General features: G+C 36.1%; 1 protein-coding gene and 1 long non-coding RNA gene across 2 annotated transcripts; one reads left to right on the plus strand and one right to left on the minus strand.

The window, feature by feature from the left end:
- Positions 1-2,797: 2,797 nt before the first annotated feature.
- On the minus strand, positions 2,798-5,560 carry LOC127661806 (uncharacterized). The gene is made up of 3 exons (XR_007972790.1): positions 5,430-5,560; positions 5,215-5,321; positions 2,798-2,926 (listed from the first exon to the last, which is right to left on the minus strand). It is a non-coding gene; the product is annotated as an uncharacterized LOC127661806 (long non-coding RNA).
- Positions 5,264-19,404, plus strand: LOC127661804 (alpha-2,8-sialyltransferase 8B-like). The gene is made up of 6 exons (XM_052152702.1): positions 5,264-5,639; positions 8,374-8,430; positions 9,788-9,940; positions 10,266-10,523; positions 14,856-15,149; positions 17,906-19,404. The coding sequence occupies exons 1-6, from the start codon at positions 5,542-5,544 to the stop codon at positions 18,189-18,191; spliced, it is 1,146 nt and encodes a 381-aa protein (XP_052008662.1). The 5' UTR covers positions 5,264-5,541; the 3' UTR covers positions 18,192-19,404.
- The last annotated feature ends 8,552 nt before the right edge of the window (positions 19,405-27,956 follow it).

Raw genomic sequence — 27,956 nt, forward strand, 5'->3', positions numbered from 1 at the left:
ATCTATCTATCTATCTATCTATCTATCTATCTATCTATCTATCTATCTATCTATCTATATATATATATAATACATATAATGGCGGACATGTCATGTCTTTTTTATTTATATTATTATATATCTGTAAATTACAGTTAAACTGAAGCTCCTATACAGTTCACAACCACAGACTAAAGTATATTGTTTCTCAGTGTGTGTTGCAAATATGCACTGTTATTTTTCACAAAGGTAGCAAAAATCGTAGGCAACTAGGAGCCTCTAAGGGATGAATACGCAAGTATTTTCTGTCTCTGTCAGGCACATTGCAACACATTACTTCAGACATTAACTACAATTTCTGTACTATACTGAATCCACGCTCTAGAAGATTATGTTCTCTGGTTGGTTTTTGTTTTTGTTCGTTGCTTGCTTGTTTTATCTTTTTTCAATACTGTGATATGAATAAAATATTTTTATTCATATCACAACATAAATGGCAAAAGAAGATGTATTATACTCTGGATGTAAAAAGATCCATCTACTTAGGTTATTTATAAAATCTAGGGCAAGATTCTGGAGAGAAAATTATTAAACCCCATTGACTATTCATGTGTGGTTTCCACTCTATTGGGAAAAGAGATTTGATTCAGGATGTCCGTCCATATTGTTTTTCTGTCTTTGTTTGCTTGAAGCATAATGGTAATTGTTTTACATTCTTTTGAGCTACTACAACCAAGTAGCTTAACTAAGGAATTATTAAAAGGTATTCGAAAGGACTGCTATATTTGTAATGCTATGAATGTGAAAAGCACATCATGGTCCTTAAAAATTTAATTTAGGACCTTACCCAACTTCCCTAACAGAAGCTACAGCTATTGGTAACAGGTATTCTTTTAAAATCTGTTCTAAGATTTCATATCGTCTCTTTGCCAAAAATAATAATTTATGGGTATTTATATTTTATCCATTTTTAAACAGTGTCTCTTTAAGTGAGGTGACACATAACTGTGTGTCAATCTGCCCTGGTTTGTAAGAAGATTAAAGTCTTGATTTGATGTAGCTTAGATCTCTTTTTAAAGCCATGACTGATAAACTAAGAACTGATACAGGACGGAGAGCCAGACTTGAGATTTAACGAAAAGAAGTTAACTGAAACGAATTGGCTAAATATTCAAAATCTCAGAGGAAGAGCTGAAGAGTGATTTCATAATTTGCACATTGATGGCAGAGCACATTCTGTCCATTTTTGAGAAGAGGAATGTTTGGGAAAAGTACTGCTGTGGAGAAGTGGGATTTGCATTGGTTTCACCCCAAAACAACAAAATGAACAATGTGTGATACATTTCTGGGGTGAAAAACTATATCAACAAAGAAATATTCAATGAATAATGTAGTAAATATTTCTGAAATATTCACAGGTTTATTTATAGCAAGCTGTCCTATTCAACAGCACCTGCAGAAGACACAAAACCTCTGCCAAGGCTACAAAAGGTTTATTTTTGATAAAAATATCCCACACTGACATCTCAGATACGTCTTTTGTTTTATATACTACTCAGTTCTGACTTTCATACATCTTCCAAGTCCCAAAGGATCCAAACTCCATGTACTGCAGTTGAGGAGTTTTTTTTTTTCGTTTATAATTGCGAGCAAATAGAGAGCTATTTAATCTGATGCGGTAGAATGAAATTACCCACTTTTTCATGTGCCTTAATGGCTAATACATAACTTTTTACATAAACCCTAGCTGCTTTTATTAAATACATGCATGCACTTTATGTAACTCAGCATTTCATTGTTTAGAATTTTCTAATTAAACTAGAAATAAATCTTGAAAATGAGATGCCTTTGTGTTTCAGAGATACACAGTGTTTCAGAGACAACATTGGGAATGCAGGCCCTGTCTCTGGGAGAAAGATGAAGGAATATTAACAATATTTCTTCATAGACTTATTTCCCTAACCATTTGTAGATTGCATTTGTAGGGTTTTGCATTTATTGTGTCTATATTTATATGCATGTTGCATCTGTTTCGCTTTGTTTCATTGGATCCATCACCGCTATGGCTTTCCCATTAAACTGTGCGTAATTAATCTGGGGACTCATTACAGAGCCTCATTTCTCAAGAGAATGCTGTGTTTGGTGTGAGAATGCACAATCAGTGTTTTATGTAAACAAGTCATTCAAAAGAAACTTGACATTCTGCTACAGTGCTTTACCTCTAGGATGCCATCAAAAAGGCAACATTTGAGTAAAGTGCGGATTGGCTGTAGGCTCTTTACGTTTTACATGTTTTATGTCAGTTCAAAGCAGATGTTGAGTGAAGTATTAAAGCTCTCACTCTCATTCTTATTTATTTTGTGTTATTTAAATCTAATTGTGGCCATTTTACAAACACTATAATATAATGTATATGTAACTGCATGTAGTGCAATTGTGATGTAACTTACAGATGATGCAGTCAGGAAACAGAGAGGCTTAAAGATATTTTTCATGGAAGAAAAAATGGGACAGTGAAAGATTTTTAAGTTATTCCTTAAATTGTTTCAATACCATTATACTTTAAAATTCAATTACAAAAATGTGTTCATCCCCTCCAGCTGACTTGTGGGTAGTTGATGTGTAGTGGCAAAAGAAGATTATTTGAATGCGTCACAAAAACCTATTGCTTGCCTTCATTAAATCCTTAGAACCAGACTGGATATGGACCATGGTCAGTTTCCACTGGATAATTTGATACATATAGGGCTAAGATCAGTCTGGTGCAATGACACACTGAGCCAGCGAAAATAGGCAAACATTTTGCACTTTACTGTTTCACCAGATTAATTATATTGGCTCAAGACATTCAAGAAATGCTGTGTCTCACTGAAATGAAATGTTGCTCATTTATTTGTAGTCAGGTCCATTGACTTTTCCGACAGCTTCAGCAGCCTGGTCCAAACTGCTGAAAAAAATAAATAAAAAAGACACAAGGAAATATCTGAAGGTTACCTATCAAGCCATTTATGCTGCATTTGACTTATATCTAATTAATCTCTTGAAGGAAAACCAATGGTACACTTTTACTTTTACTACACTGGCATTTTTACTGACAGATAGTAGGTTTTTAAACAAACACACACAATACATTTTGTTTAAAGAGGCTTCTGAACCCATCATGCATATACTCTCATTAAAGCAATTGTGAGGACAAATTTAAAATATTGCAAAAAAGATGACCCCATTTTTCTTTCCTTACGCTTTTCTCCATGGACACCACAATTTCTAGGCCATCTCTTGCTGCGCATTGCACTCTGATCGTTTCACTGAGATTATTTTTGCTTCCTTTTGCTTTGCGAACAAACATTGTTTATGTGGACTTATTTGCATATCTTCAAAACTTATAATGACAAAATGGCAAATGTGAAAGGGATAGTTCACCCAAAAATTATAATACTCTCATCATTTACTCACCCTCATTTTGTCTCAAACTTGTATGACTTTCTTTCTTCTGCGGAAAACAGACAAAGATATTTTGAAGTAAGTCAAAGTGGTCCAATCCTTTCAAGCTCCAAAAAGGGCATAAAGGCAGTATAAAGGTTATCCATATGATGCAAGTGGTTTAATCCATGTCTTCTGAAGCGATACAATTGCTTATGGGTGAGAAACAGTTTAAAGTCTTTATTAACAATAAATCTTGACCTCCACAGTCTCATTGGCGTGTTAAAATGATCACTGGTTAGGTTTTTTTTTTTTTTGGGGGGGGGGGGGTGTACTGCGTTTACCAAAAAGTTGATCAACTCTATAAAATGAAAATTCAGTCTTATTGATGTATAATGATACTGGAAATTGAGTATCTGTCAACCGTGTGCATCGTCAACGCATCCGCTTCTTTAAGTCTCCACTGTGTTCCGATTGGATATCAAAATTTTGAGTGAAAATGGATTTAAATCTTGGTCTGTTTTTCACCAAAAGGGATAATATAAATTTAGAAGGCATGGATTAAACCACCCGAGTTATTTGGATTCCTTTTGTCCTGCTTAATTGTCCTTTTAGGGGCTTGACAATTTTGGACCCCATTGACTTAGTGTATGGACAAACACACATCATACATCCTTCAAAATATCTTTGTTTGTCTTCCGCAAAATTTTCATTTTTGGTTAAACAATCCCCGATAAATGGCATGACAGAAGAACTTGATTAAGGAAATTAATAAATGATCATGAAGATTTGAACTATTTGGATTAGCTTTTTTATTAACTAGTCTTGAAAAAACAAAAATTTCTCAGAAAACCAAATTCACCCTTCCTTTTATTAGTGTTCTGGCTCCAGTTAATGGTGATTGAGGTCTCCTCTATACATTATTGGTAGATAAATAGATAAATATTTAAGTCTTTTTTCACTCTAAATGTCAATTTTTACTTGCCTTTAAAATGTTAAATGTCTTTTACTTGCACTGTTTTTGATGATTCATATTCTCCATGAATATCACCAACATATTGGGCAAAGATGAGAACTCCAATTACAAAACTTAAAAATATTGATCTGTTTCTCACCCAAACCTATAATATCACTTCTGAATATATGGAATTAAACACAGGGGTCATATGGATTACTTTTATTCTGCCTTTATATGCTTTTTGGATCTTAAAATTCTGTCCATGTTTTACTTTTTTATGTTTTACTGTGATACAGATCTGAGATATCCTTTGTGTTCTGCAGAATAAAGAAAGTTATACACATCTGGGATGGCATCAGGGTGAGTCAATGATGACAGAAATTTCATTTTTGGGTAAACTAGCCCTTTAATACTGTTAAATTATTAATGCCTAATGCAAACTCACAGTTTTTTATAAACTGTGAGGGTCACAAACCTCTCAGGAAACTGATATAAACAGTCACAGTGGGATATAGCTGCTTCTTTATTTGTATGTTAAGAGTTAGTGAAAACTGTGAGCATAATTTTGGCAGATCTTTCTCCCAGCTACTACTCAATTTGAAGCCCTTTACAAAGAAAGCTAATTTTTAATACACTTCAATTTGTTCTGCCTGTTTAAACAATGTAATAACTAGTGTTAGGTTTCCTATTAAAGAATAGTAATCCCTAATTGTGTTGGGGTTGTTGTAGATCACTGAAAAATATACTGAATATATTTCATATTCAGTTTCATATCCACGCTTTCTGCCTCTTTTTACCAATCCCAATGTTTAATTGAATTCATAACGTCCATATGTGTCCTAATGCTGCCTTACCTCCAAAGTTTCAAGGGAACAGCAACCATTGAGTTGTCCAATGAGTCTCAGCTGGAGTAGAAACGAAGATTGGACGTTCGTGCTTTGCCTCATCTCTTTTACTTTCGCTAAGGTGGAAGAAACATAATCGTGAAATGTATACGTGTTAACAGTTCGTTTACCTGCATGGGCAGTGAGAATGATCCAGCTTTCCCGAAAAAAGGGCGGAAAATTACCTTTGTTGCCCGGCACGAGGAACCTGTGTGAGAGAAGAATAGATTTGTATTGCGCGTTATAGTTTAAACGTATTTCTGGAATCACTCAACCTGGATAAGCTCTCATCAAGTCATGTCTTTTGAATTCCGAATAATGATGTTTGGAATCGGGACCGTCCTGATTATATTTGTCATTATAGCCGAAATATCGGAAGTAGAAGAAGAAATCGCGTAAGTATATTATGGGCGCGCGGTTAACCTGCACACAAGTGCGGCGCGTGCACATTTGCTAGATTCATGTTTAATATTTCTAGTCTTTTATTTGAACACACGCACATTTGCTCTGTATGTTCAGCTCTTTCCCCCGTGCCTTGCTTCTCTCAAAAGAGACTTTGTAGAACGCTTTACTTCAAACAATGGAGAGTCAATTTAAGACTGTCAGCATCACGTTTGCTTGTATGAATGCCATGGAAATGTGTGCCAGAAGAAAGAACTCGTTTAATTTTGCTTGCGTATTTTGTGTGTTCTTGCCTTCAAGCACAGTTTAGTTTTTTTATTTGTGTTATTATTGCGTCTATAAGTCAAAGGGAAGAGGGTCAAATTAGATTCGAGGATGTGGAAGACGATGTGTCCTGAGGACCATTGTGTGTCCTGAGGACCATTGTTTGTAAAACCCCAGCATGGGGATTTGAGGCAATTGAATTTGAGGGAATGCCTCACACATCAGTTTGGTGTTGTTGATGGTAGTTCTGAAGGTTTCGTTGTGGGTTTGTGATTTTCAAAGTGGCAATAAAGAGACGTTTGATAGAACTATGTTATTCTATATAGACTCATATTACAGATGCTATTTTGCAAGCCAGTTCTCCAAAATGAGTCCTTCAGACTTTCCAAAGTGTGAAACCTTGAATCAGAGCCATCAGACAAACACGGCTGACCCTGGTGCTCTGTGACGGAAGGCAGTAAGACTGTGGTTTTGTTCTTCTCTTGACCAAGTGAAAAGACTGGGAGATCTGTGGTTTGTGACAGCTAGTGGATTCCTGTTTGAATTGTGACTTTACAACTGAAGCCTGGAGGCAAAAATGAACAGTTTGCCTTTTTTCAGATATAATTGCACACTGTGTGCTACACACTCTCGTGGCGAAATCGTAAGAATTCACACGACTTTTCTAAATTTGGCTAATTCGTATGATATCGGACGACTGCACTCATATGGATTCAAACGACTTTCACTACATTCAATGACGTCGCTGGACATCGTTTCCATCTAATACGCAACAATTACTTGTTACTGTCACACACAACAGCTTCCTGTCATGTTTACACACTCTACTGATCGGTTAGGTTTAGATAAGGGGTTTTGGTAAGGGCAGAATATCAATAAGCATGCCCTTAATGCCTTGTGCGTGAAACTCGCGCTCACTTCCACATTAGACATCAAGGGCATTTGCACATGATGAAATCGTACAAATTTATACGAACAAACTCATACGAAATAATACGAATAGTCAACTCGTAAAATATGTACGAATTTGAACTGGGTTGCTGTATCTGAATTCCTCAGGTTTGCTAATTTCAAATCCTGCTGTCTTGTGACATGCACTTTAATGCTTTTGAGATTAAGTATGTTTGGGCATGGATAGATGAATTGCAAGAATAATTGCACGAGGACAAACAACACTCTCCCGGGCTAATGCAAGTGTTTGCTGTCAAGATGCACACTTAGTGCTTAATCTTGTTAATTATTAAATGTATCATGCTTTAGGTTGGCACATTTGGTATTTTCTTAAAACATAATTTTTAAGCTTGTTTGCTCTGAACAGTGATATATATTTATTTTTTAATTTTCCTGCCACACTGATTAAGCATAGAAAGGAAATAATTCCTCTCTCGTATTTGCTAACTTACCCCGAAATATCCCAGAGACCAAATTTAATTGTACATTTCCAAATTGGGGTTTTCACACCTCATTAATTAGCTGTCAGACACATTAGAGGGCACTAATGATCTAATATTTCCTTTTACTATTGGTGAGAATTCTCATGGAATTAATAAAGTGCAAATTGTAATATCAAACGAAGTATCTAAGGCGAATATCTCAGAGCAGTTCTAAAAGCCTTGAAGCAACAACGTTATTAAATCTGCATCTGAAGCTGCTTTCCAGAATTTTAAGAGATGCTCTGTTTGTGTAGTAATGCACACAGCTACAATATTGGGGGGGGGGGAGGAGAAAACAGAACATTATTGAGAGTGGTAAACAAATTGGACCAATTTGTTCAAGGAGACAATGCTGAACAGTCAGTCCTAACAGTTGTGCTCATCAAAGCTACAGTTAGGCACTTACAATGGAAGTGAATGGGGCCAATTTAATGATGTCAGTAGTCAGTTTTCTTTACTGTTTTGTGTTAAGGTATTGTATTTTTCATTGTTTCAGAATCACAAAGAGTGCCATTGTTATTATAACATTCCACATCTCTCAAAGGGAGTTGTTTTAGATGAGTTTATAACAAACAGTATATTTGGATGAATATATCTGACCACCTTGAACTGTTTCTAGAAGTTCTGTTGTTGTAGTCCAGGAGTCTTCAATGTTTTTCAGGCCAAGGTCCCCATAGGAACTGATCAGGGACCTATCACATTGACTTCATAAGGAATTTATGACAAGCATTGCTAATGTCTCACCTAGTAGGTGGATGAAACAAGGGTTAAAACATAGCCATGACCTGAAACCCTTACAATCAACATTCATTGCTGAAAATGAGATAAGAGGTTAGAAATAGAAAAGTGCAAAGGCCCACATTAAAGTCCTAAATCAATATTATTATTGTAGTAAATTCATTTTTGCAGTCCTGCGTCTACCTAATTGCATCTATACCTGATTATATATTCACTGATGTGATTTCAGAGCTTTATTAATGGTGAAATTGCTGCATAATGATGATGAATCTTTTATGCCCCCTGCTCTTAGGAACATTGAGGATTCACAGAAATATCACTTTAAAAGCTTTGTCCTTCAGTCCAACAGGTTTGTAATCTGATTTGTCATATATTGTATGTTTTCAAAGGAAATGTTATTAAGATAAATATTATAAAATAAATATTTAACTCAGTTTTGTGGTTTAGCCCTGGGCTAAAGTGAGATATTTTACATTTAAATTGTACTGTTGTTGTGTAACTATTAGTGCTGTCAGTCAATTAAAAAATGTAATCGTGATTAATCATATATATTTCTTTGTAGTTAATCGTGTTTAATCACAGACTTTGAAAGTGCTGAATTTTTATATATACTTCATTTTCTGTCAAAATGCATTATTTCCATCTTAGGAAAGAAAACAAATCAATATGTAACAATATAATGCTTTATTAGCATATTCAAAGCAAAGCCTTACACAGTATAAAGATAGAAATGCACTAAAATAGCATCAATTCGAGTAACATTAAGACTTGTCCCAAAATCTAATTGGGAGGTTGACTAATGAAAGAACTTGTCTCCCCATAGGTTGCATATTCATTGGATATTCATTGCAATGGACATTAATTCTCTTAAACTCTCATCCTTTACAGTTTTAATCAGACTGTGGTTATCCACTTTACTACAGCAATCATGAGCCGCATTCATGATTCGTGTCAGGGTGTCAACGCCAGTGTGAAGCCCCGATTTGAACTCCATATGAAAAGCGCTCGCAAACAAAAACGGCTCATTCTGCATTTGGTGATAGTTAAGACTTAACATGCTTCTGTGATAATTCAAATGCACCTTACAGAGGCTATAAAATACTTGATTTCTATCACAAGTCCCATCTGGGCTTGTTTTGTACAATAATAGTATTAAGAGGTCCTTTCTCCATCATGTTATCACTAACACGGAAGCACTGTTATGTGTGTATTGTGATGTGTGCGTCAGTGTTATGACTCCAGGCGGACACATCACAAAGGTTCTACACTTCCAACAAGTGTTTATGCTGTTTTATGCACTGTATTAATAGTAAATACGTTAAGAAAAAATTACACATTAAACGTTTTAAATAAATTGCATACAGTATATTAACGTGTTAATTCTGACAACTGTAGTAATTATTGAGATAAATTGAGCAACAGGGAAAAATAATTTATAGATATATATATTTAATTCTTAAATGCATGGGAATTTATAAGAGAGAGTTACTAGAGGGTGTGGTCACAATTCCAAAAAATGTATTCGGTACAGGGGGTGGAATGAGGCCCCTTGTCACTTTAGACCTGAGGTATGTGTTTAAGCCAGGGGTTTATATTGTACATAAATAAGTTACTACTTTATCAAGGTTTTGAAAATGAATTGAATACAATTTACCAAAATATTGTACTTTCAAACTAACAGATGGACTTTTCTTTCTTCTCTTTAGAAATTCAATTTTGAATGCTGTCCCTACTTCCCTTGGCTACAGCAAAGGCATTGTCTCTTCCTCTCCATCTCCACTGTCACGCATAAAAAGCAAAACTACCAATGTATCCTCACCTGAATGGACTTTCAACAGAACCTTGTCTAACCTCATCAGGTACAACTTAATGTAAATGTTCACCCAAAATGAGATTCTGTCATAATTTACACACCATCACATTTTTAAAAAGTATGACTTTATTTCTTCTGTGGAGTGCAAAAGGAGGCAGAATGTTTGCCTCAGTCACCATTCACAGATATTGGGTAACATTCTGCCTAAAATAATCTTTTGTGTTCCACAAACTATCCATTTAAGGGTGTAGTTATTACATATGTGCAATATGGCATTTATGAAGAATGTAAAATGCAGTTGACTGTTAATGTTGTAGTTTTATTCCCTGCATTCACAAAGTATGTTGTGATTTTTCTTTTTTACTTTCCAGGAAAAACATTTTAAAGTTCCTGGATGCTGAGAGGGACATTTCCATTCTTAAGAGCACATTTAAACCAGGAGATGTCATACATTATATTTTTGACCATCAGAGCACCACGAATATTTCTGAGAACCTCTACCACCTCCTGCCCACAGTGTCCCCCATGAAGAACCAGCATCACAAACAATGTGCCATCATAGGGAATTCTGGGATATTACTGAATAGCAGCTGTGGTCGAGAGATTGATGCACATGACTTTGTCATAAGGTAAACATCTGTTCTTATTGGAGAGAGAATGTATTATTTTCTGTAATTTCATCCAATAGTCTGCCCTCTATTGACATAACTAGAACCTGATCTAATTTAGTCAGAGATGAATGCTTTGCAAGCATGGGAATAAATCTGTTTTCTGATATTCTGATTAATAATCCGTAAAGAATAGTTATAAAACAGCGCAGATCGTGTAGTAAAATACTCTCCAAAATAAATAATTGCACCTCCTTTTTCAACAAACACATACTGTAGCATTTAATTGCCTCTTCTTTAGATTACCATACTTTTTCTGATCCAACATATTTGTGATCTCAGTATGTAATGTGCTTATGTGATAACAACACTTGCACCCTATAATTACTATACAAACATATATTAATATACTTAATTTAATTTGTAATTTTATTGTTCTGGCACAGTTAATTAAAAAAACATTTAATTAAATGACAATTCTGGGTTCCAAGTTATGCTCATTCGACACTATTTGTGGCATATTGTTAATAACCAAAACAATTTCAACATGTCCCTCCTTTAAAAAAAAAAAAAAGGAAAATTCTGGGTTACAGTGAGGCACAAAGGGAGTGAATGGGGCCAGTCTCTAAATGTAAAAATACTGTTTCTATAGCCACAAGTCATAAACAATATGTGTGTTAACATGATTTTAGTGTGATAGCAACAATTTAAACAACTTTTCATCTCAAATAATACTCAAGTTTTAACAGAAGATTTAATATAAGTACTTTTATTTTAAGCTGCCTTTAAACCCTCCAAAAATTGGCCCCATTCACTTCCATTGTAAGTGCCTAACTGGCTTTTTTTTAAAAGAAAGGGAAGGACGAGTCAAAATATGTTTTTGTAGTTCTCAACATTAAGAGCTTAACTTGTTTTGGACTTGGTATATTTCTTTATTATACCAGGTTCTTTTATTTAATTATTTATCACTTGTGTTTTATTGCAGCACGTTTAATGCAGACTCAACATTTACATTTATTGACACTTTAAAAATGTCTGGTTGGATTTTTAAACAGCTAATAATCTGTATGTCACTCAGTTGCAGTTTTGAAATAAGTGTCATTACTGTTCCCTGGCTAACTCACTATTTCTGATGTCTAAAGGCTTTTAGAACTGAAGGACGATACATACTGCTATTAGGTACCAGCAAACCTGAGCAAGTGTGACATTTGTTTAAGTCATATTATAAGTCATAGCCCTGGAAACATAATGAGGCTGTCTCCTGAAAATGACTATGGTTAATTTGTCTACAAACTTTTGTGCCTACTGCCTGCAGACTACAATACCATCCCTGAAAGCCGATTGCTTGGAAAATGGTTTACAGCAATGTGCTTCATGTGATACTTTGTGTAACAATTTAAGTGAGATTCTTAACCTAAATGAGTTCCCATCTGGAACATTGATTTATAATTACCTGTAATTTGTAAGTAAATAAATTACCTATTAATTGTCAAGAGCAACGCATTATATTACAAACCCATAGTTTCAAAGCTGAGAGTGGGAGGCAGCTGTTGTTGCTCTTTCCTCTTTAATATGTTCCCCAGCACAGCTGTGACTCTCAGGCCTTTAATGTCATTCAGCCCTTATTCAAGGTACATGCAGAGCTTCAAAGATTAAGTAATGGAGGAACTTAAATCCCTCCTGTGTGTTTGGCATGGCTGCTCAGCAGGGCAAGGACAAGTTCTCTCTCTCTTTCTCTCTCTCTCTCTGTGTGTGTGTGTGTGTGTGTGTGTGTGTGTGTGTGTGTGTGTGTGTGTGTGTGTGTGTGTGTGTGTGTGTGTGTGTGTGTGTGTGTGTGTGTGTGTGTGTGTGTGTGTGTGTGTGAAAGGGAGTGTGACCGTGACAGCTAAGCCTCGGCAGTTGGCATGGTGCCAGTTTTGAGTTGAAAGGTTTTTCCAGGTATTATGTGGCTACTGGCAAGATGATAATGCCACCACTTTGATCTTAGTCTTTTGCTTTAATGTTGCCTCGGTCTGTTTTTCTGGAATCTGATGTAAACTGATAGGATGAGCACTAAAAGCTTGCTCAGAATATACTCAAGGTTTTTGTATGGGGATAATCTTATTCTTAAGAAAGTTGTGAGTGAAAGAAATATTCAGATTTATTTTTCACTCTTTTATGTCACATTGGTGACACTTTGTTGATTACTCCTGATGATCAGATCAACTGAATGTGAATAATTCCTTAGCAACATGTTGTCTCTTTTATGAAAGCAATAAACCTGTGTGCTATAGTGATTTTACCACGATTATATGGCTTTTAGAAAAAGGCATAATGTCGCTTAATGCTTTACTCTGTCATTGACACAAAGCTTGACACAAAAGTTTGAATCTCACTGCTGGTATAGTGTGTTTCAAGGTACAACACGCAGTATGGACAGTGTCCCAGCAGAGTTCCAGGTGACAGAGGCCTCTAAATTAACCCTGACTCTGAACTAACCCTTAAGATTAGTTTGTTGGTGTAACCTAATGTAATCAGTTTGATTCAGTAATGTTACATAATATTTTTGTCTGGAATAAAACCAGTTAATTTAGATATAAATTAGCACGTTTTGTCAGGTAACCTAAAAATGTGCATCACACTGTATAACATCAAATTTAATTATATTTTGCATAAAGAAATTAAGCCTACATTACAGTAGGACTATTAAGATTTTTTTCCTTATTATTTATTAATTATATGATTATTTTCAGGACACATTAGCAATTTTTACCCCTCAATTTTTATATGGACATATGTGTACAGGCACGTGCACACATAGACATAAAAGGGGGCTTGAGCACCAGCCCTTTTTCTTCCTTGTAAGAAAGTGCCCTTTTTTCTAAGTTGTTTTTTATTATTTAATTTTTTTGTAAGTGAATAATATATATATGTAAGTATATTCCTGTTTGCGCACAGCTTCCCTCTCAAACAAATATATTTATTGAATAAAAAATGTAAATATCAGGTCAAGAGATGAGACTTTGTCGAGTTCCGATGCCCTCCCTCTATTCCTCCCTACCTTCCCCTCGCTCCCTCCCTCTCGTTCCTTAGCCGACCGCAGGCTTCTGGCGGGAGTGTAGATCTGCATAAATTATTTTAGGTATGCTGGAGCAGACCCAGTGCTGTTTTGTATGCCAGCATCAGAGCCTTGAATTTAATACATGCATCAACCGACATCCAGTGGAGAGAGACAAAGAGTGGTGTAACATGCACTCTCTTTGGTTCATTAAAGACCAGACGTCCTGCTGCATTCTGGATCATTTGCAGAGGTCTAGTTGCACATGCAGGAAGGCCTGCAATGACAGAGCAAAAGTCTTATTTTCCTGACATTGTGTAAATCTACATGATCTTGCAGTCTTTGAGATGTGGTCTGTGAAATTTAGCTTGTTATCGATGGTTACCATAGATTTCTGACCGTTTTGGAAGGCGATACTGTAGTTGAACCCAGCTGCACGGTGATGTTGTGTTCAACAGCAGAGTTGGCTGGAAAGACAAGGAGTTCGGTCTTGGCTGGGTTGAGTTGCAGGTGGTGTTCCTTCATCCAGGCCGAGATGTCTGCCAGACAGGCAGCGATTCGAGCAGTCACTGTGGTGTCTTGACTTTACAGCTAATTAGCCAAAAGCTAAATATAGTTAACTTGTATCATTCTAACATGCAAGACTCATGAGCTATTAGCTAATGTAATAAGTTAGTTAAAGTTTAGCTAAGGCACATATCATGGCCATACAGGCTAATGTACTGTACTTAATGGAGACGCTACAGGTGAATACAGTAAAACTTGTGTCAAATAGCGTCATCACAATCGCTACATTGATATGCAAATCAAGCGTTAACTAATTAAAATGCACTAATTTGCATACATTGTGTTATGTATTCCAATAACACCAGCAGAATTAAAAAATGTATTGCCTTGTGCAAAATAAACAAATTATTTGTGAAACTATGTCCCTCTCCTTGGTGCAGTCATTTATTCTAAATATATACTAGAAACTAGTAGCATAGAAAACATGCACATGGTGGCATAGTTTACTTTGCTGTTGCCTGCTCTTGTGATAAACCTAGTGAATGCTAAAGAAGACCATGGTCTCTGTGTGAACTGATTATTTTGTAGAAATCTGTTGAGCATGAAACAATTGTATGAGTGTGAGGGAATTTAAATAAATTGGTAAGGAAGTCAGGGTTGTGTTAATATATCTAAAGTTTTGTTTAAATAAATAATTATGAGAAGTGCCCTTTTTTCCACTTGCCCCCCAAAATGTCTGTGCACTTCCTTGTATGTGTATGTTTATGTAACCGTATTTGAATGTGATTTTGAATATGTGTGCTTCCCAGGTGTAACCTTGCTCCAGTGGAGGAGTATGCCGCTGATGTGGGCTTGCGCACCAGCTTGGTGACCATGAACCCTTCTGTGGTGCAGCGTGCCTTCCAGGACTTGAACAGTCAGGAGTGGGTACATCGCTTCGTCCAAAGGCTGCAGAGCCTCAGTGGAAGTGTTCTGTGGATCCCTGCTTTCATGGCTAAAGGAGGAGAGGAGAGAGTGGAGTGGGCCATCCGCCTCATTCTACTACATACTGTCAACATCCACACCGCCTTCCCTTCCCTGCGCCTGCTTCATGCCGTCCGAGGGTATGTGCCAACGCATTTAAGGCTACTCAGCTCTAAAGCAGGTGTAACATGGCGCATCCTATTTATAGTGCTGCCAACAAGACAATTCAGCCCCTACATAATAACCACAGCTCAGCAAGGGAATGTTTGTGTAAATTGATTACGCCACACTCTAAGTGCACACCAACATCCATATATCTGTATTCTTAAAGAAGGTCTTTTTAAAATCAGTTTTCCCAATGATTTTTGGCCCCTCTGGGCCTTTTAAATAGCACAGCATTTGCCTCCTCCATTGACCACATTTCAAGACCACTATTTAGCCCTCCCTCATAGCAGAGTGCCTGGAATCCACAATCCTTACAATACACCTAGCTGAGAAGGCTTTTTACTTAGATCTATCTGTGTGATGTGGGTTAAAGGTCAAGCTAGAGACAGCTGTTCACTGGATGGTCAATGGAAAGAAATCTGCCAATACTGTACAATATATTGTAGCTTTTCAAATGATAAAAACTCGGTTCTTCCATAATGGTGTTTTTTAAAACATGTTAAAGGAATATTTCATCTTAAAATGAAAATTCTGTTATTATTTACTCACCATCATATCATTTCAGAACCCATTATGGTTTTGAACACAACATTTTGAAGAATTTTCACAAAGCTTTACATTCAATGACAGTTCCTAGTGACAATGGCTGTCAAGCTTCAAAAAGCACAATGCAAAAACACCATAAAAGCACCATAAAATGGCTTGAAAAGTGCCTTTTAAAGTCATACAATAGCTTTTTATGGCATGTTGACATGCCGTATCATTAACCCAAAACGCCATTGCTTCTCACATGATCATAGCCAAATGTCCTGTCCCATAATAAACATGAGAGCAGATTTAGTGTAATGAGAATGGAGATTTCAACCGCAAGTGGTGAGCAAGGTGTGGGAGAGATACGGGCACGCTGCCTTCTCTCTTTGTATAGCTTGAAAAATGCTCTCTCACTGTCAACCTGTGAATCCACTCGAGACACAGCATGTGCATGTTAGAGATTGAATGGCAGCCAGAGAAAATAATTGTTTTGAGATTTTGAACTTCAGAAAATTTAAATTCAGCATTCAATTTGTTTTATATCTGTATGTATAGTGTCTAATAATACATTGGCATTGTACAAATAAATAATTTATTTTTCCAATAAAGCTTGATATGAATTGAATCTGCCCATTTGATCCTTTTATTAAAAAAAGTCCACTGGAAAATGCCAGAAGATTTTGCCCAATTTTTAATAACGGCATGTCAACTGATTTTATGGCATGTAAACATATCCTTGTATCAAAGATTCAAACCTGTAAAAATGTGTCTTAATTAACTCTATCTGCAAAAAAACCCAGAAAATTTTAACATGTTTATATTCAAATAATTCAAATAATTGATGACTAACCAATTTCTTGTAAGTTATTTAAGACAAAGTATAAAGTCCATATATTTATGATTATACTTTAATGTTTGTTTTAATGTACCATGTACAATGATTGATTGCAATTCATCCCAGAAAACTGTGCGATGAATATGTTTTTTTAAAAAGTGTAATCGATTCACAGTCCGAAATAAAACACAATGTCATATAGACTATCTTTTATGGTGTTTTTATGGTGTTTTTTTTTTTGTAAATTTTTCAGCTCGGCAGCTGTGGTCACTGTAAAGATTTGTAAAAAAATAAATAAATCAGTTTTGTGTTCCACAGAAAAGATTTTGATAATGATTCTTTAAAGTTGTGTGTCCTTTTCATTAAAAAAAATAAATAAATAATAATAATAATAAAAATTGAAAAAGCCCCCACCACCTTTTAGTTTTTTTGCCTAAGCATTCCTGAATGAATGACACCTCACGGATACACAGAGGGAGCCCTATTGTGAGGGTTATTCAGGGATGAGTGGATTGCTAAAACTGGAGAGGGTTCAATGCATCTTAATGGACATTATTCAATTGTCTGATCTCTTCTTTTTAAATGTGGAAGAGATGTGCAGCCATCAGATGTTCATTTTGGCCAGTTTTGCATGAGCATATTTTATATGGGGGATTTAGCATTAATTCAACAGACTTCCTTTTTTAGAACCCTTAGCTGTTGATACACACAAAGGATTTTTATTATCAAAGGATTTTATTATTACATTTTAATGGATCTACAAATTACAAACAATATGGTTTATACTAATATTGAAATTGTAAATTGGCCCTATAAAGTATTTTGGACACTAAAGGCACACTTGGATAACAAAATATCAAAGCCAGTGGCATTTATTTTTATGAAAAATAACACAAGCATCGTTTTCAAAAAAAAAAAATGTCACAAAAATAAGTTTGTTAGATTTGAAGTTATAAATCAGTATACAGTATTTAGTGTTCAAAAGGAAGACAGAAACTATTTGGACACTTTCTGTGTATCAGATGTTAGTGGAACATGTCCATAGTTAATGTGATGAACTACACCTGTGGTTACTCTGCTTAGACACCCGAGTAAACGTTGAACCTGCTTATTAATAGGCATTACAAAAATGGCTCAAAAAAGTTAGTTCTGATAAATGTTCTAGCATTATTTGTTTGCAGATGCCACTATGTTTTATATTGTATTATCTAATGCAATGACATTCAGACATTTTAAGTGTGGCTTAAATGTCCAAATACTTTTGCATGTCATTGTACAAGAGTATGAGTTAGAGTTTAATCATCTATGAATTCGAATGACTGTATGGTGAGCCTTGTTAAGTTTGTAATCAATGACTTCATGCAGGTACTGGCTGACCAATCACATCCAAATCAAGCGACCTTCCACCGGACTCCTGATGTACACCATGGCTACGCGCTTTTGTGATGAGATTCATCTGTATGGCTTCTGGCCTTTTGCGAATGATCCTGGCGGCAAACCGGTCAAATATCACTATTATGACATGCTAACTTACCAATACACATCTAGTGCCAGTCCCCACACAATGCCTCTGGAATTTCGGACTTTAAGTGCTCTTCACAGACAGGGGGCGCTGCGACTGCACACAGGACCCTGTAAACCTCCAGTATGAGCTTTGCTTCTGCAGCCTTCTGAAGTGGTTAGCTGTGTAATATACTGGGAAGAAACAGAAGACTTGTGGAAGATAAATTATATAAAGAGAAAGAGTGACAGATGATGTGAAAAATTGTGTTTACCTGAATATGTCAGGGGAATTTCTGACTTATGACCAAATTTGAGAATGCAATACATTTTTAATTTTGTGTTTCTTTTATTTTTTTTATTTTTGCCCAAGGACGGCTATTTTATTTGAATATTTTCTTATCTGCCACTTATTCTTCATATTACAAAATATCCTAAAACAAATCTTTTTTTATGTGGGTACATTAAATGTCTTATTTGTTCAGTTTCTTTTGTGTCATCAATTTTCCACAAGATCTGTGACAGAGCAAAATAGGAGTTAGCCTTAGCCTTTTGGGACATTTTCAGTAAAAATCAGAGAGTCTGTATTAAGAATGTCATTTCTTTGTTGCCTTTGTATGTGTCTGTTATAACCATAGACAGCATGACTTAAAAGTCACATGATCTTGCATTTGTAGTTCAAGGTACAATTTAGACTTCTATTTTTTAGCATTAGCATAACATTTAAATGGTTTAAAAAGGGGTTTTCATCTCTACATACATTATTTTTGACAATAATTTAGTGCCTCGTGTCAGGGCCACTAAGGCCCATTATGTTTTAGCCTAGCCTATTTACTGGGACCCATAGAAATTTTGTCCTGGGCCCAAGTTGCCTTAGCAAGATATAGTGAGTTGTGCCGTGACCATTAGCAGGTGTCAAATTTACTGTGCTTGCACAGAACAAGTTGTCCTGTTTTCTGACACTCTGAAATGTGAATGTGCAGTAATACTTGTAGTGAAACATGTACTATAACCCTAAGAACACTTGTTAGCATTTGTTGTTGGGTTTAAGATGTTTGCACAGTAAGCCAGCTATCACAGTGAATGGAGCCACACACTGAATGCTAATAACTTGGGAGATATTGTATAGCCAATCCAGAACACACAGCTGTTCACACACACTCGTGTGTTTGGGTACATTGACTATGTAAACTTGAAAATGTGTTGCCACATAGTATCTGTTTTAAGATCACAAAAAGTGTTTTCTCTGTCTAAGGAGGCTTTTTGGGTGGGGGCAGGGGTGAAATGTTTTGGATTTCTTTTGTATGTGACATAATTGTTTAAATGAATGTATTTGTGATAAATTGTGAGTAAAAAAAAACATACTGCTGTACTCATCTGCCCAGTGTGCTAAAAAAAAAGAAATTAATTTAAGCATTTGGCAGACGCTTTTATGCAAAGCGACTTACAGTGCACTTGTTACGGGGACAATCCCCCCGGAGCAACCTGGAGTTAAGTGCCTTGCTCAAGGACACTATGGTGGTGGCTGTGGGCTTCGAACCAGCATCCTTCTGATTACCAGTTATGTGCTTAGACCACTACTCCACCACCATTCCATATTGTGCTCCAAATTCATGCCACAGGTTCTACCAATGAAAGCTGTGTTTAAAAAAAATCATGACATTTGCCCTGAGATCCAATATGGCTGACTTTTTCTTATAAGTTGGGCATGTTTGTTTCTGGAGGGAGTGGAGAAAAAAAGTTTTATCAAAATTAGTTCAACTGTTTGAAATATGTTTTTAGCATACACCACCCCAGTAAAGAGCCACTCATGTGCTTTGCAAAAAGTATTTTTAACATGAAGCCTCCACTACAAGGTGCTCTTATTATGTCTCCAGTTAAGTTAAAAATAGACAATCATCACACCACAGACATCAGCAGGTGATTCGGCATAATGAATGCATTTATCCGTAAAAGCACCCGAGTTTTTTAAAAATAGAAACGGTATGTAACCAATATGTCTAAACCTAATTACGGTGCAACTGACTGCGGGTCATAGCGATGAGGACATTCTGAAGGGATCATCATTTCCTGCTTTCAGGATGTGTCAATGATTATCAGAGTGTCTGTTTTGTTTTTTGGAAGAAAAAGGGGATCCTTTTGTTTCTGTTTTTATTGACTGACCTGCCTGCTTGAGGACATAATTAACTTCATACCCCAAAAAGCTCTGATGTAGGGCATTTGTGTTAAGATATCTGAGAGCTTCTTTGTGAAAAAGAGTTGTGTTAAATCCTTATTGTCCTGTCCCTGAGGTTTTAATGCATATTTTCAGTTGGGCACTGGATCTGTTATACAAGAACTTTATGAGCTAAGGCAATTCACAGAAAAGTGATATGGCTTATAGGAAGATTTGGGCTATAAAGAAAACTGGAGACAGGAAGTGGATGCTATGAAATTAATCCAGCCCAAAAAAGCTAAATAATGTATGATCTTTGAGTCACACAAGAGCATTTCTGCACATATTTTCTGAGAAAGATGTGCTGTGGTGTATTGTCAGGCTAATTGCTTGAAATTAGGTAGGGTTTACAGGCTTGTGGGTAACCGACACATGAGAAATATAGCTCAACCCATAGCATGATTTCAGCTTTACAATGTTTGTTTTTATAAACCTTTGGCACAGAGGAAAATTCTTTCAAAAAAGCCTTTTCAAGTTGGGCAAAAAAGGAATTCACCTGGTGCCTCACAAATTAGTTTTAATTTATAGAGGGGAGCGGACACAAAAGCTGCTTGGTTCATTAACAAAAAGTTCCACATAAATGTTCAAATTATTTTTTAAAGTCAGATTGTGTGTAAAACAAATGTGTCTGCCTTCTGCTTGTATTGAAGTGACATGGTGAACACATCCTTAGTTTCAGGAAAAGAGACAGTAAAAAAATCCATTCTACTAATATTAAAACGAAGACATTTGCTATTTGCATCTATTTTTAGTCCTTTTCTGTATTATTAGTCCAGATATTATATGATCCAGCTCAAGCTTTATATATTGACAAGCTGATTATCGCAAAAAAGGAAACCAAATAAATGTAAAAATGTTTGCATCATTGGTTGCTACTTAAGAACCGTTACAGGTTACTGATTAACAGTTACGGGATAGTTCTTAAATATGCCAACACACATGTCAGCTCAAACAGTTCTTAAATAACAGTCTGACAAATCACTTTGAGTGTAGTGTCAGAAAAGTACTATATAAATGTAACTTTCATTCATTCATTGAAATTTTCTAGGAATAATTCTGCTAGGTTCAGATATTATGTATTATTTTTTGTTAATCATGACCCATGAAAGGTACATTAACATTTTGTACTTGTTAGAAACAAAAGCTTTACAATTATATCAAACATAGACTAAGTAATCTTTGGAAAGAAAGTTGGTTGGCGATATGATAAAATATACTTTTTGTTTTCCAGTGTTTAGACTAACAAACATGTCAGACAAAACTAGAAGATTTTATCAATATATTTGAAACGTTTTTAAAAATGCCCAATTATTGCAGAACACAAAATCTTCAACAACAAAAAGAAAAAAAAAAACAAATTAACATCTTAGACAAAGAGCAAAAATACATTTTACAGCCACTTAAGGAGTAATTCACATTTAATACTTTTTTTTCCTTTACTTTGGAGCAGTGCAAAATTACACAGCTTGATTCCTGATTTGTATGAAGCATTTTGGGCAATTGGAAGAAAGAAAGAGTATAGATTTATTTTTCTGTCACATATCTTGCTTCTACTCAAACAAGAAATGCTAAACCATTAACTAACCAAATAAAAATTCTTATTGACCAGGGGCGTAACAGTGAGGGCAGCCGCTCTAGGGCCCAAGGTGAGAGGGGGCCCGCAACAGTCTACCAAAAGGATCCATAAAAATGACTGCGGGCCCGACGGGTGACGATAAATGACCCAGGCTCCCCAAGGAGTGGACCCGACAGGTTCTTTGCTCTGGCGCCCATATATCCAAGTTCTCCCACTGTTATTGACCCAGATATCTGACACAAGTTATTCACATTGACCTAGATCTTATAATGATAAGATTAAGTCACACTGGTGTTAATGGAAAGTCTTATTCAATATACTGTGGTCGGTTTAAGACATTTGAAAGCTACAGTTTCAAAACACAGTGTTAGTCTAAATCTGGTGCATCTGAGGAATATAATTTTATATATTAGATATAACAGCTGAATACTTGTTTAAACAACCTATGGCATGTGGCACTGCTGTTTTCCATTGTAAAGAAAGTTAATTAAAAGGGGTAAGGTGGGTAGTGCTTTGATGTGCTTTAGTATATGCAACACAATAAAACATCTTCAGCCTCAGAGAGCAGCAATATGGCAACAATATTCTCCCAACCCCACACATTTCCTCCCTCACACATACATTCAACTCTTATACAGTAAATATGCACTATTAGTGGTTAGTTAGTAGATGCATCATTTTTTCCAAATATAGGGCAGTTTGAAACATATTACTCTTATTAAATCAAAATGTTATTTTCTAAAAAAATAAACTCTTTCAGAGGAATATTTTGCATACAATATATACAGACAACTGTGTACTATATAGTCATGGAAATACAATTTTCAGTATTGGAACATAAATATACCATTTAACATCGTCAATAATCAAATAACACATTTGAAAACTTTTCTTTTGCCTATCCATAACATACATATCTTACGCTTTTCAACTGAAGCATCAGACAGCTAAATCACAAAGTAAAACAAAAAAGTGATTAACCTTAGCTAACATTTGAGCTCCATGCTTGGAAAATATAACTTAAAAATAGCTTTAATGTGGTAACAGAAATGTTTATATGTAAATTGTTTAAGCTGCCTGATACATTCACGAGAATTCTGCATATGTTTTTCTTCAAAACGCTGGAATGTTTTTGGGCAAAAGAAAAAAAACATATGAAAAAGTCCAATAATTAGAGCATTCATGGAATGGATACTCAGAGATGACCAACTTTAGTGTCTTGTGATATTGGAGAAAATTATTTAAAAAATATATATTATTTATAATGCTTTGTTCTTCACTTCAGTTTGAAAGTTAGGTTTGGAGTCTCAGGACGGATGAAAATACCTAGAAATATAAAAGTTTTATTTTGACAACTTGCTCAACTTGGGTTTCTAGGCTGGTAACAAAAAGAACCAAAAAACAAAAAAACAACAAAAAAAAAAGAAAAAAGGTGCAGGAAGCAAATTTTTTCCAGGACAAATGTGCTCACACAGGGGTATCCAGGTGTTGAAAGTGATCTTCAAGATTGAGTGCACAATGTAATTCACCTATAAGAAAGAGTAAGAAATTTAATGGGAGTAATTAAAAAGATTGTATATTATCAAGTTTCAAGTATGCAAAAAAGTGATCAAACTAGTTTGCCTCACTGTCAATAAAAAGCTCACAAACAGGAAGCCATGCCCAGCAAAATGGAAGCAGGCTCTTGTTAAAGAACAACTGAAAGGACGGAAGGGAGAAGTTGGCTCTTGAAGCTCAATGGTCCCTCCAAATAAAGCAACCATTTCCACTCAGACCCGTGAGGTCACTCACCAAGTACGTTGGTTACACAGTCAGTAAACAAATAATGAACATTAAAACACTGGCCTCAGTTAATGAAATGATAACAATGTATCGTGCGTATTAGTGCACAGCAACACACAATTAGACACATTAGCAGTTAAAAACATCACGAAAACATTTGCATGTCAAAAGTCTCTCAAAGGTAAAACGATGTTAAAACAATGGAGAAGTTTTAGGCTCAAACAGAAGTAAAGCAGAATGCTTGAGCCATGATCATTTATCGAAGGCTTAGTGAGGCATTTTTTCATTATCATATTTTCTAATGAGACAAAAACACTTAAAAATGCAATTTTAGCAACATAGTTGGAATTACAAACTAGGTGTTAAGAAGTTTCTTAGTGCACAAATGTCTGCTGTACTGTACTCTACTGTTTATGCTATAAAAAATAACAATTCCAAGTTCAAAACAGGTTAAGATAAATTAACAGCTTTTGTGGCATAACGTAGACTACCACAAAAATGTATTTAAACTTGAATATTTTTTATTTTTGAAAAAAGGACAGACGATTACAACATCAACATTAGCCCCTATCACACATACAGCCTTTTCAAGGAAATTTATTGCAATTTTCAGGTTAGAGGTCATGTGTAAACACGACCCTTTTAAAAACAATGGTAAATGTTGTTCTGGCAATTTCTCTTAAAGGGGTCATGACATGAGAAACCAAATTTGCCTTGATCTTTTGGTATATAAGAGGTCTTTGTATCATTAAAACGTCCTGCAAGTTTAATATTTTAAGACGTCCTCCCCATTCTAAACGAATCATTTATTTAATCAAGCTCAAAATACAGCTCGTTCTGGATTCATGGTTAGAAGTGACGTGACGGTTAGAAGTGACGTACCAGCGTTTGCATATGACCGCCTCCAGCACAAGATAACTACGCTTTAAGCGCAAGACAACTACGCTCATTTCGTATCGCCGTGCGCCTCACAAGTGTTCAGTCGATGGAGCTCTGACAGAGACTACTTGTGCACAGGAAAATTACGATGCCACACAGATGTGCTGTTCCTGGCTGTGGTCAAACAAAACCTCTGAATAAGCTGCCGAAAGATCCAGACGTCAGGGAAAAATGGATGCAGTTTATTTTTTGCGGACGTCCCAGTCACGGCAGTGTTAACTTAAGCGTTTGTTCTGTACATTTTAAGGATGACTGTTTTGAGAACAAATCTCAATATGATGCTGGCTTTGCCAGATAACTGTTGCTCAAAGATAAGTCCATGCCGACTATTCTGGGAACAACGACGACGCAAACTTTAAGTAATCTATTTTAAACTTTAAACTACTTTTTAAAGCGCAATTTCATTCATTATGAATAATCACAGTGTTTTTACTTAGTTTACTTGCATATTGTTCTGGCTGGGGGCGTCAATAATTGATACACAGGCACTGACGTTAGCCAATCATAACAGTGGGCGTTAACACTGAAGTCTTAAATGGAAAACGCCCCCAAAACAGGCTGTTTGAATCAGAGGATGAGAAACAGGGTGGGAAAAGGTCATAAATCACTAGATTTTAAAAGTTTTTCTTAAAAAAAAATATATTAATACTATAATTGCACCTAAGGGAACATAATAATACAATAAAAAAAAACCCATGTCATGACCCCTTTAAAGAGAAGTTGTATAATTACCTATACATTTCCATTTAGATAGCGAAACTACATTATAGCACTTAGTGAAACAGTAACGTACTGTTGCGTACGATAAAACCACCAACCTCCTTAGTGAACACGCAGACCTCTTTGTAGCGATATACTTAGGGCTGGGGCGGTATGGATTTTTTCTAACCGCGGTTGAAAAGCAAGATATTCCCGCGGTATAGCGGTAAACCGCATTAAATACATTACATTGGATCAGAGAAGTCCACCCCCATCCCCCCCCCCCCCGACAGACTCCCCCGACAGACTTTGGCGCACACATCAGAAGTCGCTTTTGATAGACAGACTTTAAATATTGTCACCTACATCCGAAGAAAAAAAACGAGCACAATTTTAAATAGTCAAATTTTCATCAAGCAGTAATTTGGCATGAACTAATCACTGTGTAGATTTCCTTATTTAAGATTATTCTCAGATACATTCAGCATTGAAGATGGGTCAGACATGATTTTGACCACTTTATTAAGTTTTGTTTTGTAGAAAGCCTTTCTTTAACTTAAAATTTCGTTTTGTATAAATTGTATCTTAATTTTAATCACTTTTTCATTAACTAATTGCCTGGAATTAATAAATAAGAAGCAAATATAGCAGACATATAATCAGCAGCAGGACGTGGAAGCGCCGATGCGATCTCTTGCTGCGTGAGCTCTCTCATAAATGAACCGAAACTCGCGGCTAGGCCTACTGCCTCACAGACATGAGAAATAAATAGAAATCTTAAAATGCATTTTAAACAAAATTCAAAACAAAATGATAAAATTTTAGGCTACAGTAGCCTAGTAGTCAGGTTTGCCGATGTAAGTTACTATTTATTTATTTATTTTTATCCCTGTGCGCCAATCGGAAACGGACTTCACTGCTGATATTCTGGGGATACAACATAGCCAATAGGCTATAGCCTACTAGGGACTTTAGCCTTTAAAATATCTTTGCTGCATTGAATCAGTCTCCTTTCTAGAACAGCCAAGAGCTTTCTAGCCTCGCGGCAGCAGCGCCTTACATCGCTCAGACCTTAAAACAGTCAGCGCCGCGGATGCGGTTTTGAAAATGTATCAAAACACGTTGGTGCGGACAGATGAGTTTTGTGATGCGGTTGCGGATTAAATAATAATAGCCCATCCGCGCATCTCTAATACAAATGGAATGTTATTATGTGTCATGGAACATTGCGCTCCCCAACTCGCGAAAGGTCGGATTTGCTCCATATTTTGATAAATTTTGTTTAGAAAACCTTGAATCCATGTAGGCTAATATAATTAGACATAATCCATATCATTAGAATCAATGAATCCATGTCATTAGACACAACGAATCCATGTCATTAGACACAACGAATCCATGTCATTAGACACAACGTGCACACATGTGCAGGCCAACGTTTTTTTTGTTTTTGTTTTTTTGCGGTGACGACGGTGACAAGCTCAGACCCGCGGTTGGAGTCACGTGACCGCGGTATTGCGGTAACCGTCCCAGCCCTAGATATACGTACACATAACTGTGCTTTTTTTCAGCCACAGATAGCATCTTCACCTTTGATGCTAGCAACAGCCTTTTGTTCTCTGTAGTTCATCACTCTTATTTGAAGTCATCGTATATGTGTCGTTGAGTCTCAAGCAACAACATGAATGTAAGATTTGGCCAAAAAAATGGAAAACATCACCGACAAAATACATTCAGAATTCAGTTAACCCGCCGTGTTTACAAACAAGAAGCCTACATTTCCGGCACAGCGGTTTAGATGTCATTTCCGGCAAATAACGTCACAGAGTTAAACAGCATTTGGTGCTGATGTGTGAATGGTACTAGCAAAACAGAAAAAAGCAGAAAGTCATTGCACGTGTGAATGGCACATTTACCAGTAAAGGCAACCCAACGATTTTCCTGTAATTTACCTGGCTGCATGTGCGAAAGGGTCTAGTATGCCACAGATGCTGTTGTTTGATCTTAACTGGTATTGAACCCGGAATATTCCTTTAAAGCACAATTAATATGACATTTATCTGGAGAGACAAGGACTTTGGGCTAATGAGTTAGATCTGTAACAGCAACACTAGACATAAAACATTTTAAATTTAGTGTTTACAGGAAAAAATATCTGTGTAGCTCCACTGCGCAGACAACATTTAATGCCAACCCAAATAAAAGAAAGAGAATCTTGGTTTCCTGTGAAGGTATTTTATTGGCAGACTTGCAAACGAATAAAATATTATCCAGACCCACATGCCACTTGTTAAACCATTGCCCCCCCCCCCCCATAAAGACACAAAATATATGCTTCAATTTGTTTTTTAACCAGTAAACAAAAGTGAGTGACCCACCATTCTAAAAACAAATGAAAAGATCCATGTATAAAAATAAAAGTGTTATATAAAGCATATTTAGGTACACTCACCTCACCTGTATTTGACATCGAACAGGGTCGAGTCGTCATCATCGTCATTTTCATAATTTAAAGGTGCCATCTCTACGCGTTCGGCGGGAGTTGTGATAATGTCATACTTTCGCGTTTTTCTGATCTTCTTTGCAGATCTTAATCAAAACAGAGATGGAGAGAACAACACATGAGAGGGGTTATATGTTTAAGAGAGTCACCTATTCAGTCAGGCGAGATATCGGCTCACTCGACATTTGGGGGCCGTTCACAC

The sequence above is a fragment of the Xyrauchen texanus genome, chromosome 21 (assembly GCF_025860055.1).
Source record: "Xyrauchen texanus isolate HMW12.3.18 chromosome 21, RBS_HiC_50CHRs, whole genome shotgun sequence".
NCBI classification, from domain to species: Eukaryota; Metazoa; Chordata; class Actinopteri; order Cypriniformes; family Catostomidae; genus Xyrauchen; species Xyrauchen texanus.